At 39.3% G+C, this 18571-nt stretch overlaps 1 protein-coding gene across 1 annotated transcript in view; it reads left to right on the forward strand.

Annotated features, from left to right (window-relative positions):
* Nucleotides 1-18571, forward strand: part of atrnl1a (attractin-like 1a) — a 362787-nt gene that overhangs the window by 27184 nt on the left and 317032 nt on the right. Inside the window, exons 2-4 of the mRNA XM_062429999.1 lie at nt 15559-15642; nt 17064-17177; nt 18217-18345. Of these exons, the coding sequence (XP_062285983.1) occupies nt 17125-17177; nt 18217-18345 (182 nt within the window). The 5' untranslated portion in view covers nt 15559-15642; nt 17064-17124. The remainder of the gene's footprint in view (nt 1-15558; nt 15643-17063; nt 17178-18216; nt 18346-18571) is intronic.

The raw sequence follows: 18571 nt of genomic DNA on the forward strand, positions 1-18571 counted from the left end.
GAGGTTATTGTGGAGAACATTGTTAATCCATTTCCTCTAAGGGGGGGATGTGAGCTAGTGGAGAGAGAGATTTGCGAGATTATTGAAATTCACTGAATTATAAGACCAAATATTATTCGAAATTTCATATGACAGTGTTGTAACCACCGTGCAACATGAGAAAACACATCCAGATAATCATGCTTGCTTTGACAAATTGCTGCTTGAATAACACTCAGTGGAAATGCTTTTGTTTTCCAGCCCAGGAAATGTGACATCCTTCTACTGCAGAAATATTATTAGATATATTACTGATACAGCATGTTAGACTAATACTGAAAAAGTGAATGCGTCATATTTTTTGCTTCAAGTGACTCACTGTGACTTTATGTTAAAATGTGCATCATTTTTTACCAAAAGTAAGACTGAATGCTCCTGAAAATGTCAAATGGTGTAACCACAAAAGAATGATAAATATTACATATTTTATCCACCTACAGTGTATTTAAGTGGACTTATACTAATAATTACTTCATTTAAAATAATGTAAATGTTTCCTGATCTCCATGGTTACCAGATGAAATGTAATATTTATAACAATTGTATTCCATTACCTTTATTTAATATAAAAAGTTATAATGTAAGATCATGCCAAACTAGTTGATATGGTGTTTTATTGAGAATTTACTGTTTTTAAGCAAGTTGAATTATTTGGTAAAAAGTTTTTATGGTTACACCACTTAGACATTTTTGCCATAATCCTCTAATATATTCTCTCAAAATGGATTAAAAGCAGAAATTTGATGCTGGGTCCACAAAAAAATGTCATTGACCCATATATGGACATATGCCTCCTACAATAATTACATCATCGACTTATCGTATGATATATGGACATGACCGTTGACCTCAGTATTGCCTCACTTCACATTAGCAGCTAAGAGACTATTCATGTCATATTGGCTAAGTGAGTAGTGTCCTCCATTCCTCACTATAACGTCCTGAGTGGAGACTGCAGAAGAATTAAAGGTAGATAACTCTGTCCCCAAACATAATGGCAGTCTGTGTTTTTACAGAAGTGTAGTGCACCTGTCACTTGTCGTCACCATTGTCCTGTATTGTATTGTATTTGGATTTTGATGCTGTGTGGTGAAACCAAAGATCATTTTCCATATCGTGAACAATTAAGTTCCTAACTAACTTATTCCATGGCTGTTTTTCCATATGATGCTCACACTGCCACACTAAAGATACTGTAAGTAGTCGAAATGAGCTGCTTTTGTTGTGATATGTACTTGTAGGTTGCTATGGTGACGGGGCCTTCTCCATTGCTGCCCCATAAACTGGGGAGCTCTAACCCTTGCATTATTATGCTCTTATATTATCATTATATCAGTGGTATGAAATGATCTTCAAATGACAATAATATCGTTTATTGCGATTATTTCTGAGGACAATATATCGTCCAGTAGATGTAGGTATCATGAGAGGTCTAAATGTGACTATTTCCAGTCATGCACACTATTTATAGACAGGAAACAAATTCAAGTAAATACCTGATTAACAGAGTGGGGAAACACATTATTTAGGATTGCTTAACTTTGTGTATATGTTTGATTGCTTATGCACCAAAATAACACAAAGGTTAAATTCTACGTATGTGCAAACCTACTTAGAAATAAACCTGATTCTGAATCTGAATTACAAGCCGAGCCTGCTTATCAATTCACTCTTCACTGCAGCGGGAGTTTGGGAGAAGCTCGTCTCTGAGCTGAACAGAGGGGGGAAAAAGCTTTGATAAATCACTTCACAGCCAAGCGAGAGGAACAACTGAGACGTGCGGCAGAAATCCCAAAACGAGCTTGAACTCAGGACACCGCAATGCACAGTACGCAATGCACAGTACGCATTGCACCTTGTTCAAGCTGAGGCGCCCCTGCTTTTGAGTTTTTTGGAAGCGATGGAAAAGCGATTGATATGAGCACTTTTTATTTGGGGAGGTGTTAAAAGTTTCCAAAGAGTATGGAAATCGAAAATATGCCAAAAAAGAAAAAGAAAAGAGATAAAAGGAAATGATTGACAGCCAGATTGAAACGATCATCATTGGGGAGTGTATGCATGCTTCAAAAGGCACACAAGATGAGTTTCTAACTAGATTTTTAAGGAACTGAGAGGTTGTACTGTCCTCAGAGGGAATTTCAGGGTTGTGCATTGTTGTGAATTACATGGTTAATTTGAGTGAGTCACTCCCATGAGCTGTGTTTTCTAAATATGGTCATCCAAAGATTATAGTCCAGGATTCTTGGATGATTTTCAAGCCTGTGAATTTTTATGATTGTATTGTTAAACGTGTGTGTGTGTGAGTGTGTGTGTGTGTGTGAGTGTGTGTTTTCATGAGGGAGGACATTCTTGCGAAGTGAAATCACCTTTTTTGGACAGTTTTCTCTTCCTTAACAAGCTGCTTTATATGATAAAAGTTTAAGAACAGGCATGCAGCGTGATGAATTAAGAGGTTAACGTTTAAAGAGGTCGAGAAATGAAAACAGTCGTGAGTGTGGAAGTTCCTCACCGTCGAGCTAAACGCAAACACGTGTGCGTCTTGGGTGATGTCACTCTCAGCTGACTGGGCGATGTCACTGAGAGTCTTTGTGTGTGTGGTTGTTTTTTGAAGTGTTTTGTTGTTGTATGAATGTGTCATCATCAACGTCGTTTTGCTGTCCGGCGGTTAGCGAGTGTCTGAGGAGCACGAGAGAGAAAAATCAATACAACACAACAGCCTGTTTTCATGGGTTCTGTTCTGACCCGTCGGTTCAACTTATAACTCAATTTTCCTCTCTTTTTTTTTCTTCTTTTTAAGTGGACTGGACTTGGCTTTGGTTGTGTAATTCATTCAAGGGAAGGGAGTGAGTATGGGTGTCACTGCAAAACTCTCAGGACACATCCCTGCTGTTACTCCTTAAAAGCTAATACCAGTGTAATTTCATTTCCCTGCTTTTGCAATTAAAGCCCATTAAAAGTTGAAATCCACTGATGCATTAGCTGTGGCAGGGCTCCACACTGTGACATTAAAGAGAGCTGAAGTCTACCCCTCCTTTTTTTTTTTTTTTTTTTTTAAAGCTCCAGTCTCTGTCAAAGCCTCATGGGAGCTGTAGTTCTTGAATGCTAATAAAGAATTATTGCTTTATCTTTATTAAATTTACAGGGTGGGGTCCACTGACGGTTCAAGCTTGCCATTGAGTTAACCTCTCCTGTAAGATGCCAGCTATGTAACAAATAACACACAGGCAGAACATGGATGTGAGGAAAATAGAAGGAAAATAAGCTGCCATGTGAGCTTTGAACAGCTCACATTAGCTCCGAAAGCACCAGAAGAACACTTGCAACTTGAGTCCTCTCTGTATCTCCTTTTTCCTTTTTCTTTAATGTCAAACTGCAGCTTTTACTGAGTTAAACTTAAATGTATCCTGTGGAGGTTTCTCTTTAAACAGTCACGTTTGCATTATGTGTTTCACACCAAATCACACTGGGCCTCATGTAAGAGCAACTTGAACTAACATATTTGTTTTTAAAATGGATATATCATGCTTTTTGTTATTGCTTTTGTTATTTTATACTGTTTTAATATGGGATGTCTATGTTAAACATGGTCGAACATATGTGTAATTCTTCCTTCTCGTGTTGACGTCAGATTGGTCATTTGTGGTCTGTTGTGTAGTTTTTCAATCAATCAATGAATCGATTTGTATTTATATAGCACCAAATAACCACAGAAGTTATCTCAAGGCACTTTTCACATAGAGCAGATCGATACCGTACACTTTATTTTGTTGCTACGGTTGTTCCACGGGTTGTTAACGTTTAATATGCACAGATGTATTTGAGAATTTTCCATTTGGAATAAAGAACAAGAATAAGTGAAATCCAATTTTTGTTTATGTAGCCTCTCAAGCTGCAGGAAGTCAGATTCCAGTAGCTAACCAATCAGAAGAGAGTGGGCTCAATGGGAGGGATGCCTTAAAGAGACAGGAGCTGTTTTTAGAGGCTGAACTGAGGAGTTTCTTTAATAGCCAGTATAAGATAAATAAAGAGTAAAGATGCTCCAGTTTCACCTGAATGTCCTGGTGAAGAAAGAGCTGAGCCTGAAAGCAAAGCTCTCAAGTTAACAATTGGTCTACTTCCCAACCCTCACCTACGAGATAGTGGACACAAGCGTATGAAATTAGTTTTCTCTGGAGAGTGTCTGGAGCCTTTGAGATAGAGTTAGGAGTAGAGACGCTGCTACTCCACATCGACGGGAGCCAGCTGAGGTGGTTTGGGCACCTGGTCAGGAAGCCTCCTGGAGGTTCCTGGCACGTTTGACTAGGAGGAGGCTCCGGGGCAGATCAGAGCACACTGTGGAGGGATTATACTGTATATCTCTCCTGGCCTGGGAATGCCTGGGGATCCCCGAGGGGGAGATTAGGAGCAGGGCTGGGGAGAAAGGTGTTTGGGCTTAATCGCGACCCAGCTCTGGATAAATGGAAGAAAATGAATGGATGGATGTTCCAGTAGAGCCCCAGAATATATGAATACAGATCCGGTCATGATATCGTCCCTTTTAAGTGGCACCTACGAGTTATTTGAGAGAATTTGTAGAATTTGAATTTCTCGTACTTTGATTTTTTTCTCTGATGTATTACGAAATTCACAAGTGGTCCAAACCGATCTACAGGTCATGAACTGATAGTCTGTCCCTCTTCGGTATAATAAAGCTAGTTTCAGACACACCAACAAAGTCTAATGTTTTATATGTCAATGTTGGAAATCTACAGCCAACAGAAAATGTCCTCAGTGCTGCTAACGGTAAGAAAGAACGACAAAAATAGATTTAACTTAGAGAAAGAAGGACAGTTATTTGTAGTTATCAGATATTTTGTCATTTATATTAATGTGATTTAAACCTAAACAGTCTTTTTTTAATTGTCTTATACTTATATTAAAGAAGAACAACTTCAGCTTTCCATCACTGCTGCAGACCGGAAGTCGACAGTAAAGTAACTAAAATAGGAAATAAGGAGATTTGTACCTACACAACCTGAAGATATGTCTTCTTTCTTCCTTCCTGTCTCTATATATCTTTATCTGTCTATCCCTCTTGCTCTCTTTCCATCCATTTGTCTGTCTATCCCTTATGCATCTGTCTTCTGTACGCACATCAATTATTCACCCGGAGCAGATGAATATTTCAAAGGGTGCAGGACTCTCTTCCTCCATACTTCATCCCCTCGTCCCTGTCTCTGTTTTATCTCTCCGCTCCCGTGTCTCCTCTTCTTCCCTCCGCTCTCTCTTATCTTTCTCTGCCTTTTGTGACTCCTCTGCTTCTGCCACCAACGACCTCTCCTGATTCGCTTCCCCCGGATATGTATATTAAGAGTGCGTGTGTGTCCGTGTGGACTCTGATTCTCGTCTTGTGGAATCTGACTTTGGCCTCATGCTGTGAACTCCTGCCGTCTCTCATCATTTATAACGTCCGCTGGCTGTGTGTGTGTCTGGGTGTTCGTCTCATGTCTGCATGTGTGCTATGCCAGGGTTGTTGGGTTTGTTTTTTAGGATTTAATGTGAGAGACGTTTGGAGAGACGGTTTGTTGGGGCTGCAGGAGGCCTCTCCAGTCAGCTCCTCATTAACTATGAATGGAATCTACCTTTTGCATGTTTTCAGAGATGGGCAGAGCGTCTGTGCACATTCACTTTGCTCTCATGGAGTTTTTCACGTAACCAAGAAATCTGGGTGGAGAGCCACACGCAGAGGCTTTGTCCCAATTCTCCTCCATAACCTATTTAACTTATTACAATTATGGGGAATGTCTAAATGGTGGAGAAAGAAAATAACACATCATCATAATAATCACGTATTCTGCAGTTTATTCTGTTTGGATTTGATGTTTTTAGTATTAGTTATTTAGTATCATCTACATTTTAGTATCCTAAAAACAGGTTAGCACTGTTCCTACTGTTTGAAATATCCTCATACAGTATGTCTGCATGTGTATCCAGTTTCCTCCCACAGTCCAAAGTCATGCAGGTTTTATTAACTGAAGACTCTTAAAGCAGCTCATAAACTTCCTTTTAAAGACTTTGAATCATAGCTGCATCACATGTCCTGTGCTCTTTGGGAGTGTTAGTCGTACACGTCTTCAGACAATTAAAGCTATACATCCACAAGATGCAGTTCATCCCATGAGCAGTGGAGGCAGCAGCACGTAGAACCTCATGCAACTCGCCTGCAGCTATCAGCATTTATAAAATAATAATAATAATAATAACTTTATTTCTGCAGCATATTTCTTACAAAAATTCGAGTTCAAAGTGCTTTACATGCAAATACTGTAAGTCAGAACACCAACAACAAATCAAATAAAAGATCAATAAAACGAGAGAAGAAGAAAAAAGCAAATAAAATTAGAATATACAAGCAAAATTTGAAAAGGTCATTAAAACCATTTTTAATAATGCCAGATTGTACAAACTGCTTCTTTCAGCACTTTTTAAAAACTAGCTACTGAGTTGTCCTCTCTTAAAAACACTTCCATAATTTTGTGGCATAGTTAAGAAACACATAATCCCTTATTTTCTTATGAGTCCGATCTCTAAAAGGACAAACATGTCTTTGTGCGACTCGAGAATAAACCAGAATAGCTGGCGTGAGATCGCTGTGATGTCACATTTGCTGCTTTTTCTACATCAGCCACATCAGTAAAGAAAAGTAAGAAATGACAAGGAATATATTTCAGTGTTCTGGTTTCTTGATGAGGCCATAATCAGCAATCACATTTAAATTCTTCAGATATATACAACGTACGCAAGCAAGTATGTGAACAATGACGCTGGTGTAGCAGCTGTTTTCTACATGTTTACGCTGATAAAATGTCATTATATCAGCCGCCTCTGTTCCTCATAGGAATGAATTTGAGAGTGAAGTCTTTCCATACAGTGTTCACAGGGTTGGGAAGGTTACTATGGAAATGTAATAGATTACAGATTACTAGTTACTCTATTTAAAATGTAATAAGTAATGTAACTAATTCAATTAATTAAATAAAAGTAATGTAACTTATTATATTTGATAACTTTTCTAATTTTCTAACCAATGTTTTCAGCTGTTAGGGTAAATGTTCCCTCCATCTGTCCTTCCTTCCTTCCTTCCTTCCTTCCTTCCTTCCTTCCTTCCTTCCTTCCTTCCTTCCTTCCTTCCTTCCTTCCTTCCTTCCTTCCTTCCATCCTTCATTCCTTCCTTCCATCTTTCCATCCGTCCTTCCTTCCTTCCTTCCTTCCTTCCTTCCTTCCTTCCTTCCTTCCTTCCTTCCTTCCATCCTTCATTCCTTCCTTCCATCTTTCCATCCTTCCTTCCTTCCTTCCTTCCTTCCTTCCTTCCTTCCTTCTGTCTTTCCTTCCTTCCTTCCTTATGTCCTTCCTTCCATCCTTCTGTCCTTCCTTCCATCCTTCTGTCCTTCCTTCCTTCCTTCCTTCTTTCCTTCCTTCTTTCATTCCTTCCTTCCTTCCTTCCTTCCTTCCTTCCTTCCTTCCTTCCTTCCTTCCTTCCTTCCTTCCTTCCTTCAATCCTTCCTTATTTCCTTCCTTCTTCCCTCCCTGTCTGTCTAACTAACTAACTAAGATCTAAGTCCAGCTGTTTTTCATGGATACTGACATGATTTATAAGGGAGATCATTTCTTATAAAGCAACATTTATCTCTCATTTGAAAATGTATTCATTAGTTCATGTAGATTTTGGAATATAAAATAAAGATATTTGATGAATAAAGTGGGTTTAATTGGTACTGTGACTCCATTTAAGTCCATGTTTGCTCCAAATAAGCCCACATCATGATTTATTTACTAAATATAATACAAATATATTGATTTTAAAGAATTAAAAACAGCAATATATGTATTCAGTTACATGTTAAATATTAAAAAATGAGGAAAAAACCCTCCTGAGTAAAAAGGTCTGACTTCAGATGTAACCTCCTTTATAATCATCTACATTTTCATCAGTAACTGTAACAGATTACAGTTACATTCATTTTCTTATTAAATTACATAGAAGTAGTTACTCCCCTTAACACTGAGTATGTGTGAGTTCTGTTATAGACTAAAATATTCTCTATCCTTCACTGCCGGGAGAGGCTCTGGGTTCAGGGATGACTAGAACATATCTAAGTGTTTATATTTTAAGCATTAAATATTGAATCTTCATGGTTAAGAAATGAATGACTACATAACCTTGATGCGTGCCGCTCTAGATGTCATGTCCATATTAGCTCGGCCCGTTACTGTAAGCATTAGCATTTGGTCGTTCAGCGTCCAGACAAATGGAGACGAGGAGAGTCAGGATAATTGAATATATCCTGTAAAATATGTGCAACTTTGAACCTTCTTGTTCTTCAAACCTTTCCATCTTTTCCTGTAAATAGTGAGAGATATTTAATATTAATCTTTGTGTCGTCCTCCCGGGTCAAATTAACCCCGTCTGTTTTGACTGTTCCTTCTTTCCTTCTTTCCTTCCTTCCTTCCTTCCTCCCTCCTTCTCTCTTTCTTTCCTTCCTCTCTCTTTCCTCCCTTCCTTATGTCCTTCCTTCCTCCCTCCCTCCTTCTTTCCTTCTTTCCTTCCTTCCTTCCTTTCTTTCCTTCCTCTCTTCCTTCTTTCCTCCCTCCCTCCTTCTCTCTTTCTTTCCTCCCCCCTAGCTTCCTTCCTTCCTTCCTTCCTCCCTTCCTCTTTTCCTTCCTTCTTCCTCCCTTTCTTCCTTCCTTCCTTCCTCTCTCCTTTCCTTCCTTCTTCCTTCCTCCTTTCCTTCCTTCTTCCTCCCTTCCTTCTTCCTCCCTCCCTTCCTTCCTTCTTCCTCGACTCGAGGACAACAGGAGGGTTAAAGGTGCACATGAAGCAACAGTTAGTGACGTTTTTTGGTCTTTTTTTTTCCTACTATCTGACAAGGACGGTGCATTTTGTTAACTTCCTCCTCCCCCCCTTCCAGCTGCCTCTTCCTCTTCACCTTTAAACGTTCTTTGTGAAAGTTTTACAACCTTTTCTCCGTGTCCTTCCTTTCTCAGACGGGATGTAAAAAAAAGTTGGTCTCAATTATGAGAAATGGAAGCTTTGACGGTAATACGACAGGACAAAACACCATAGATCTTGTGAACATAATTCCAGACATCAACAGCGCTCGTATATCATCCTCAAGCAAAAAAACACAGGAGGAAAAAAGAAAGAAAGAAAGAAAGCAAAGAAGAACATAGTTTTCATCATCGTCATCAATATCATCGACACATTTGAGGCGAACATTACAGCAGCATGAACATGAATATTTATCTTCTAATCTGGGATTAGAGCCAGAGGATCAAACTGTGATCAGCAGTGACTGATAGGAGAGATGGATAGAGGAATACAGAGAGGAGGAGGAGGAGGAGGAGAGGGAAGAAGAGGAGGAGGAGGAGGAGAAGTGATGGAAATGTGAGATGCTCGAGGGAAGAGACAAAAAGCATTTTTTTCCACATCCTTTTATTTGTGAGTGTCTCATGAGTGTGTGTGTGTGTGTAGTGTGTGTGTTTGTGTGTGTGTGTGTGTGTGTGTGTGTGTGTGTGTGTGTGTGTGTGTATGTGTATAGTGGTGTGTGTGTGTGTGTGTGTGTGTGTGTGTGTGTGTGTGTGTGTGTGTGTGTGTGTGTGTGTGTGTGTGTAGTGTGTGCGTGTGTGTTTTATTAGCAGGATTTTAGCATTTACTGTGGCCTGTGTCCGGCTGCGCTGCAATCTGTTTGCTCTCCTCTTTTCTCTCTTTCTCTCTCTTTCCAGGGCTGCAGCACATTTGACACACTATTAATCCCATGTTCTGATGATGATGATGATGATGATGATGATGATGATGATGATGATGATGATGATGATGATGATGATGATGATGATGATGATGTTTTTTGTGCATTGCATCTCCTAGGCTGGTTTTCTGCCTTTTTATTGTCCCCAATCAAAGAACAAACCTATTAGTTTCCAATCTGAGCTTTCTATTTTGTAATTAGTGTCATCGCTGCTTTCTCTGTGAGAACGCTTCACTGCAACTAGTCAGACCAACAGAGAAGTGTCACAAAGTAGCTCGAGTATCTCTCAGGTTGTAAATAAATCAATCTATCAAACTTTACTTATATAGCAGCTTTCATACAGGCTAATGTAGTTTAAAGTGATTCACAGTTAGTTGATTGACAAGTTGATAATAAGAAAGAACAAGTGACGACATAAAGAAAAGGAATAAAAACAAAGAACAATTTAAAAGAGAAAAATTGAGACCAATGCACACAAGAGATGATAAGGATGATAAAAAATGTGTAGAACATTTAAATAATATAAGTCAAAAACAAATACATGAATAGGTAAAATAATTAAATAAGTAAAATAAGAGAGAATAAGAGAAAAAGTTGATTAAAATTTAGAGTAAAAAAAGGAAAATCGAAGTTAAAATAGATAGAAAATAAAATGAAATAAAAGAGATGACGTTTAATAAAAGCTGAACTAAAACTAGGTTAAAAAATAGATTAAAAGACAAAAAATCAGACAAATAAAATCGATGAAATAGTGTCAATTAAGTAGAAAAAGTAAAAAAGATTAAAGAAAATTAAAACAAAGGGAAAGGGTGTTGTAAAGATTTTGTATCCAAGGTAAACAGAGTGCCACAGATGTCATCATCATCATCATCATCATCATCATCATCATCATCATTGTCGTCGTCATCAGCAGCAGCAGCAGCAGGGGAAGATAGGACAGCAGCATCATCTACTGTGAACATGCACAGCTATTTACAACCCTGTAACCATGGCGGCTCACCTTGTAACCATAGCGAGCACAGACACCACACGGAGGAAAAATGATACCCAGAGTTCATTTTACTGACATCTGAATTATACAAACCTCCACAGCAGCAGTGAACAAACATATACCAAACTATCTCGCTATAGCGGAGTGACGTCACATGCTGCTACATCCATCTTTATATATGAAATCAGTGACTGCAGCACAGTTCAGGGTTTGGTACTGTAGGTTGTAAGAAGGATCTGATGCAGCCGGTAGACACTGCAGTGACGTTCATACTGTTGTTGTTCCCAAGTGTTCGCTGTCAGAAAGCAACTAGTGGATGCTGGTGTGATGACTCAACAGTGCATATTAGACAATAGCAGGGTTGGGAAGGTTACTATGGAAATGTATATCTGCATGTACACATTGGTAAAACACCAGTATATCAGCAGCATCCCTATTTGAATGAATTTGAGAGTCTTTCCGTACAGTGTGTACAGGGTTGGGAAGGTTACTATGGAAATGTAATAGGTTACAGATTACTTAGTTACTCTATTTAAAATAAATAAATAAGTAATGTAACTATTTCAATGACTTCATCAAAGTAATGTAACTTATTAAATTTGATGACTTTTCTCATTTCTAACCAATGTTTTCAGCTGTTTTTTCATGGATACTGACATGATTTATAAGGGATATAATTTCAAGCAAGATTGACTGAGACTACACACACACACACACACACACACACACACACACACACACAAGCACACAAGCACACACACACACACACACAAGGACACTCTTTTCACATTTCTTGCCTATTATAAAGTAAAGTTGACTTGAGTTGAATGTGATCTGTGATTGAATTTATTTAGAGGGTGTAACCTGACCTGACCGACACATGACGGGATAATACCTGACACCCAAGAGAGAAAGAGAGAAATACAAGTATTCCTGGCAAGCTGTCAAGAACGGCAGGAGGAAATGTTTTGTGACGTTTATTGTTGAGTTCTCAGGTGAGCAGCGTCAGAGAGTGACCTGAGTAATGACAGCTTAAATACACAAAGGATCAACAGGACATATGTGACAGCAAGTAGAATACGTCACATGTAAGAGAGAAAGAGAGAGTGGAAAAACACACTGAACTAGTCCATTTTATTCCTCCTTAAATCCTATAAAATTGTATCTATTAATATGTTTTTTTTTAATCATGTTTTATGTTTTATTCTAAGCGTTTTTATCTTGCTTCCCTGTTGAACATAACTTTGCATGTTAAATATTAACAATGTAATAATTATATTATAAATATTATAGTATCATTATAATCAGCTTCTTTTAATCCAGAGCATACAGTAAAAATGTATTTTCTTCATCTTCTTCTTCTCCTGCTGCTTCTCTGTTTCTGGCAGCGCGCCAATGTGACCACAGAGAGCTCACAGTGACAGTGCAGTGCTCAGATAATGAACACACACACACACACACACACATACACACACACACACACACACACACACACACACACACACACACAAGGAGTAACACGCTGTCCAACCCGAGGCAGGCTGCGATGTCTTCAGTGTGTGACAGTGTGTTCGTGTGTGTGTGTGTGTGTGTGTGTGTGTGTGTGTGTGTGTGTGTGTGTGTGTGCGTCTCTACATTTTCACCTTTTTTCTCTCTGCGCTGCGGCGGAGCGGGGATTACTTTGATTGACAGGTGTGACCGCTGTTTACCACCACACGCTCATACGCACCACATACCACCACCGACGACATCGTGGTTATTACAGCTGCCCCGGGAATAAGTCATGTTGGGGAATCGCTATGGCAACAGTAATGTGCATTGTCTTCCCCTTGACATGAATGGGATGCCCTGTTTTTATCTGCTCTGAGGAATATTGCAATTCTGCCTCCAGAGTTTCCATTATTTACGTGTTTGCATACTGATATATATTCATAGATGTATTTATTTACCTTTAATATTACAGTATATAGATTTAGTTATTGTTATAACTTGGCCAGACTGATAAAAAGTAAAAAAAAACCTGCATTGACCCAAAGGTTAACGACATAAGGATGAATATAAGTATAAGTGTGCTGCATTATTGATGTGTGTGATAATACATGAATGAGTACCTGTTCTCCATCTGTCCGCGCTGCACGGCACACAGCAGTAAGGGAGGAGAGAAACCTGCTTGAAGTGGCAGGTGTAAAGTTGGATCAGATGATAATCAAGCAGCGGCAGGTTGTGTGTCTCCGTCTGCTGTAACACTTCTTATACCCTTTGATAAAACTACACACACACAAGTGTTGTGACTCGTGTTGCCTGATTGGACCTTTTGCAAAAAACCTGGATAGCCGACTCAGCAACAGCAATCCACACTGTTGTAAATCAGTGTTTCTCAATGTTTATCGCTCGTCACCCTTTAAAGAACAGGTCTACAAACAACAGTCATGTGCTCAAATGATGCATCAATTCCTGCTGTAATTATTTCCTGCTGTTCATAATGACCATTAGAAGATTCCTTCATAATACACTTACAATCCACCTCCTTCTGTGCAAAAAATAAAAATAAAACTTAATCTGAAGCTAATATGAAGCTTCAGTCGTCCAAATGAGTCAAATCTTCATCTTCTATGTATCTTCAGAGTCTTTTTGTTACTATACTTCCACCACAGCTCAACAGGGAAACACTAAGAGGAGAATTTGATGCTGAAAAGACTGAAAATGTGTCAGATATCACTTGATATGACTAACTCATACAGCTGAAGCTCAATAGAAGCTGATCATCTACTTTTAAATGAATGTGTAGACACACTGTGGATACAGTCCTCCATCGCTTCCAATGAAAACACATTAGAAGATCTTTTAATAGTCAGTATGAACAGGAGGAATGATTACAGAGAGGAAAACCTCTTCTGGTATTCATTTGGGAACCTGAGAGTTGTTTTAAGACAGACTTGAAAAATATTGAAACTATCTTTTAGTATGAAGCAATCCCATGTCATAGACTGCATGTGAATTCTGCAACACCCACGTCAAAATATATAGATTTGTAAAAGATGTAGATATCGTTTACCATGGTGCTATGTCCAAATGATATTTTATTTACTTGTGCCATCAATTGCACAAGCTGCATGTCGTGTTTCTTGCTGGATTTACAGTCTGGAAACCGGCATTGTGATGGTTGGAGTGCATCCAGGGAAATAGGTGCTTTAGTTATGTTATGTATGTGGTTTAATATGGTTTAATAGGTTGAAAGAGAACAAAAAATCATCATAAACATGAATCAATATGACATGAATACACAGATATAATCAAGTTTTGCACTGATTACTGTACTTCAAAAGAAATATTTGTGCTATTTGATAATGATGTAATGGTTTGGGATATAACATTTGGAAGGAAGAAAAAAGCTGCACACAAGGGGATGTTTCAGCATGAAAAACAACCTCATCCCCCCTAAAAAAATACCCAAAAAGCTCAATCATGATTATAAATCATCAGTAGAAGAGCAGGTTTTTCTGCTTTATCAACAGATGGATGTCAGGTTTTTGGAGCACGCTGTAACTCTCTGCTGTTATGCTGGCTAAAGATCTGACTGTTTTTACAGCCTCCCACCACATTCCCTCACATCTGAGCAGTGTAAGAATTCGTCATACCCAAATCTAGAGTGGTTGTAAATCAAACAGATACTACACGTCCCATGATCTGACTGACAGAAAGTCTCCAGCAATACATAAGTCTCTCTGTTTTGGAGGTTTATAAGATAAAACCTTTAAAAAAAAAAAGAAAGAAGAAAAAGCACGTTGAATTCTAACTTTGGTTCTGCTTTGCAATGTCAAAACTCTGACTTTTAAGCTTAACCCTCCTGTTGTCCTCGAGTCAAGGAAGGAAGGGAGGAAGAAGGAAGGGAGGGAGGAAGGAAGGAAGGGAGGAAAGAACAAGGAAGGGAGGAAGAAGGAAAGGAGGGAGGGAGGAAGGATGGAAGGAAGGAGGGAAGGAAGGAAGGAAGGAAGAAGGAAGGGAGGGAGGGAGGAAAGGGTGGAAGGAAAGGAAGGAAGGAAGGAAGGAAGGGAGGAAGAAGGAAAGGAGGGAGGGAGGAAGGAAGGAGGGAAGGAAGGAAAGGAGGGAGGAAGGTAAGGAGGAAAGGAAAGAAGAAAGGAAGGATGGAAGGCGGGAATGAAGGAAGGAAAGGAGGGAGGGAAGGAAGGAAGCAAAGGAGGGAGGGTGGAAGGAAGGGAGGAAAGGAGGGAAGGAAAGGAAAGAGGGAAGGAAGGAAGCGAGGATGAAGGAAATGAAGGAGGGAGGGAAGGAAGGAAAGGAGGGAGGAAGGAAGGGAAGGAGGGAGGAAAGGAAAGAAGAAAGGAAGGATGGAAGGAGGGAAGGAAGGAAGGAAAGGAAGGACGGAAGGAAGGTAGGAGGGAGGGAGGGAGGGAGGGAGGGAGGGAGGGAGGGAGGGAGGGAGGGAGGGAGGGAGGGAGAAAGGAAAAGAGGAAGGGAGGAAATAAGGAGGGAAGGAAAGAAGGAGGGAGGGAGAGAGGAAGGAAGGACAGAAGGAAGAAAGAAAAGGGGATGGAGGGAGGAAATAAGGAACAGTTAAAACAGACGGGGTCAATCTGACCCGGGAGGACGACACGAAGGTCAAAACAGATTTCTTTGGTTTTGCATGGGTTTAAAAGCTGATTTAAGCATTTTAAAGGTTCATCACTGTTATTAAACATCATAATTAAATGTATTTTTCTCTCTCTTTATGTCTTTCTACAGGTTAACAGACCTGACAGGCTTTCTCACAGACGGGCCCGTAAACTACAAATACAAAACCAAATGCACTTGGCTCATAGAAGGATAGTAAGTATCAATGTTTTCCCTGTTTTTTTGTTGTTTTTTTTAATCTCATATCTGGCTGAAGGCCTCCAGATAAAGAGATAAAGAGAGCTTTATTACTGTGTAAATAGAAGGAGTTTGTCTTTCAGTGTACTTATTGTGCTCTAAGATTTGCTTTGTGCTCTTAAACTGCTCATGGATGCATGGATGAGTCAACTGAATGCACACAGTGATGCTGGAGCTGTTTTAATTATTATACTGTATGTGAAGTGCTATACACTGAATGCAAGCTACTGTTTGTGGTAAGACATGTGATGCATTTAATGGTTAACGTGAAATGTGGAAATGTGTTTTTCTTGGATCAGCCCACTAATCAGTTTCCTCGGGGGGGGGGGGGGGGGGAGCTGGTTTCGGAATGATGTTTATTATCTTCTTGAAATACTATCGGACCACTGTGAATAATTTTAGCCTTGCCAGTGGTGTAGCTCCAGGGCGGCAGTAAATGTTGTCATAAAGATTGTTGCAGACATTCATTCATTCGTGAATCTCAATGACTTTTGGTGGTTTTGCTGTTTTTTTTTAATGCAACACCAACAGGTCAACATGTTCAAAGTTAAAGGTTCAAGCTTGATTTGAGTCAATTGTGCACATGTATATATAATATCAGGAATTTATGCATACTGCACATTTATATACTTGCAGATTATTTACACAGATATTGTTTATTGTATATTGTATTTTATCTTATTTACTTCATTTTAAACCTTATGCAGCTACTGTTTTTTAATTTCACCCTAGGGGGATCAATAAAGATACCTTACCTTACCTTAACAATTATACAATTATACAAAGGGATTTGGCAATGCAATTCAGTTGAAGTTCCCTCTATGCTTCACACATAGACAGTTTATTTACATAAATAAAAATATGTCAGATTAGAGTCGACTAAACCAATCAATTTGGCAATAAAATAGAACAAAGTATGTAAGATTGGCACTAAAAAATAAGGGGAAAAGGAAAAATGATTACATATCCGTGGAAAATACACACACATATATGCAGAATATATAGATATAAAAAGGATGAAGTGAAATAAAAAGGACATTTATAAGCTCTGAGATGTTCCTTCATATTTTTATAATGTGCACATTTCACAGAAATCAATTCAGGACTTTCTGAATCCAAATTTAATCAGGAGTCGGGACATTATTGCCAATATCCAGCCCTGCTAAGTGTGCATGTAAACACGCACTATAACTGCAGCTTGGAGGAGACCTCAGTAAAGCAGAAGACGCTTTTATGAAGCACTATGTGAGTCTCTGAAGTGCCAATTTGAAGACACTCTTCCAAAGTAAGCATATAAGTAAAATGTATTCATCAAATTGTATTTTTTTTTTCTTCTTCCCCATATCCATCTATTCTCTCCTTTTCTGCCCGTCTCTCAGTCCTAATGCAGTACTCCGGCTGCGCTTCAATCACTTTGCCACCGAGTGCAGCTGGGACCACATGTACGTTTATGATGGAGACTCCATTTACGCCCCGTTGATTGCTGTCTTCAGGTGAGCTGCCCTGCTTTTTTCTGAATATGTAAGAGAGAGAGAGAGAGAGAGAGAGAGAGAGAGAGAGAGAGAGAGAGAGAGAGAGAGAGAGAGAGAGAGAGAGAGAGAGAGAGAGAGAGCTGCACGGGGGGAAAATATGGAAATGACTCAGGTAGCCTTTGGCACTGCTTCAAAAGCTCCAATAAATGTGCCCTTATGCATGCAAACAATGAGCCTCATAATTACCATCATACCACAATGCTGCAGTAATATAAAGAAAATATCACAATTATCCACATTAGCCTCAAATGCCACTTGTTTCTCCAGAGCGTTATTGCATATTTTTTCCTTTTTTTTCTTTTTCTTTCAATCTGCAAGCATGTGGGTGTTCATTAAAAAACAGTAATTCTGCAATAATTTACTAGCATCCCACCACACGTTCTAGTCTACTCTGCTCTGCTCCATCCAGGCTTATCTCCTGCTCAGAGCTCAGTTGCTCCCAGGATATTTAAGTGGCTAATTTGGCCTTTTTCTCAACCAGGGGAAGAACATTTTTTTGGCATTTGAATACACAAAGCCGAAGATTTGTGTAACATTATTACCTACGATAAATAAGCTTTGTTATAGATGGGCGGGGGGGGGGGGGGGGGGGCTTCCAAAAAAAGCTGCAGCAAGGAAAAGGCTTTGACTGACTATTTGCAGTGCATTGCATTTTATTAAAAGAGGCAGCCTGACTGACCACGCTAAAAAAACCTCCTCAAACACATAAAATCCAAACGCGATATGACCGCGCCGCTGTGTTGTTTTACTTTAAAGCTAATCACGGTCATATTTTTTTTAGTGGGCGCTGCAATTCCTGAAATTGAATCCTTTTTTTATCTTGCAGCTCTCCGGTGCTGCTCTCAGACCAGAGTCCATAAAATACTCCAGCATTTCAAAACACTTTTTATTGTTATTGCTTTTCATTGGGAGTGGTTATCTGTCTTTCTCTCTCTCTCTCTTTTTTCTCACAGTTTCTCTCCCTCTCTTTTTTTTGTGTGTCCAAACTCTTCTTCTCCAGTGGCCTTGTGGTACCAGAGTCCAGAGGTAATGAGACAGTCCCAGAGGTGGTGACAACATCTGGCTACGCTCTGCTTCACTTCTTCAGCGATGCGGCCTACAACCTGACCGGCTTCACCATCGCCTACTCGTACGTTTACACATCAGACCTCCTTCACTCTTTTCTCCTTCACCAATTTTTTATAACTTTCCTGTCATCGCACCCTTCCTCTCCCCTTTTCTCTTAACTCACATGTACATACTCAGAAGTAGAGATGGCTCTGATGCTCCACTAAGCTCCACTAATAAAATATTATATTAACTATGATACAAATAACTATAATGTCAAACAGGGAGCTTAAGGACAATTTTGAGGT

The sequence above is a fragment of the Scomber scombrus genome, chromosome 12, assembly GCF_963691925.1.
Source record: "Scomber scombrus chromosome 12, fScoSco1.1, whole genome shotgun sequence".
Taxonomy (NCBI): Eukaryota; Metazoa; Chordata; class Actinopteri; order Scombriformes; family Scombridae; genus Scomber; species Scomber scombrus.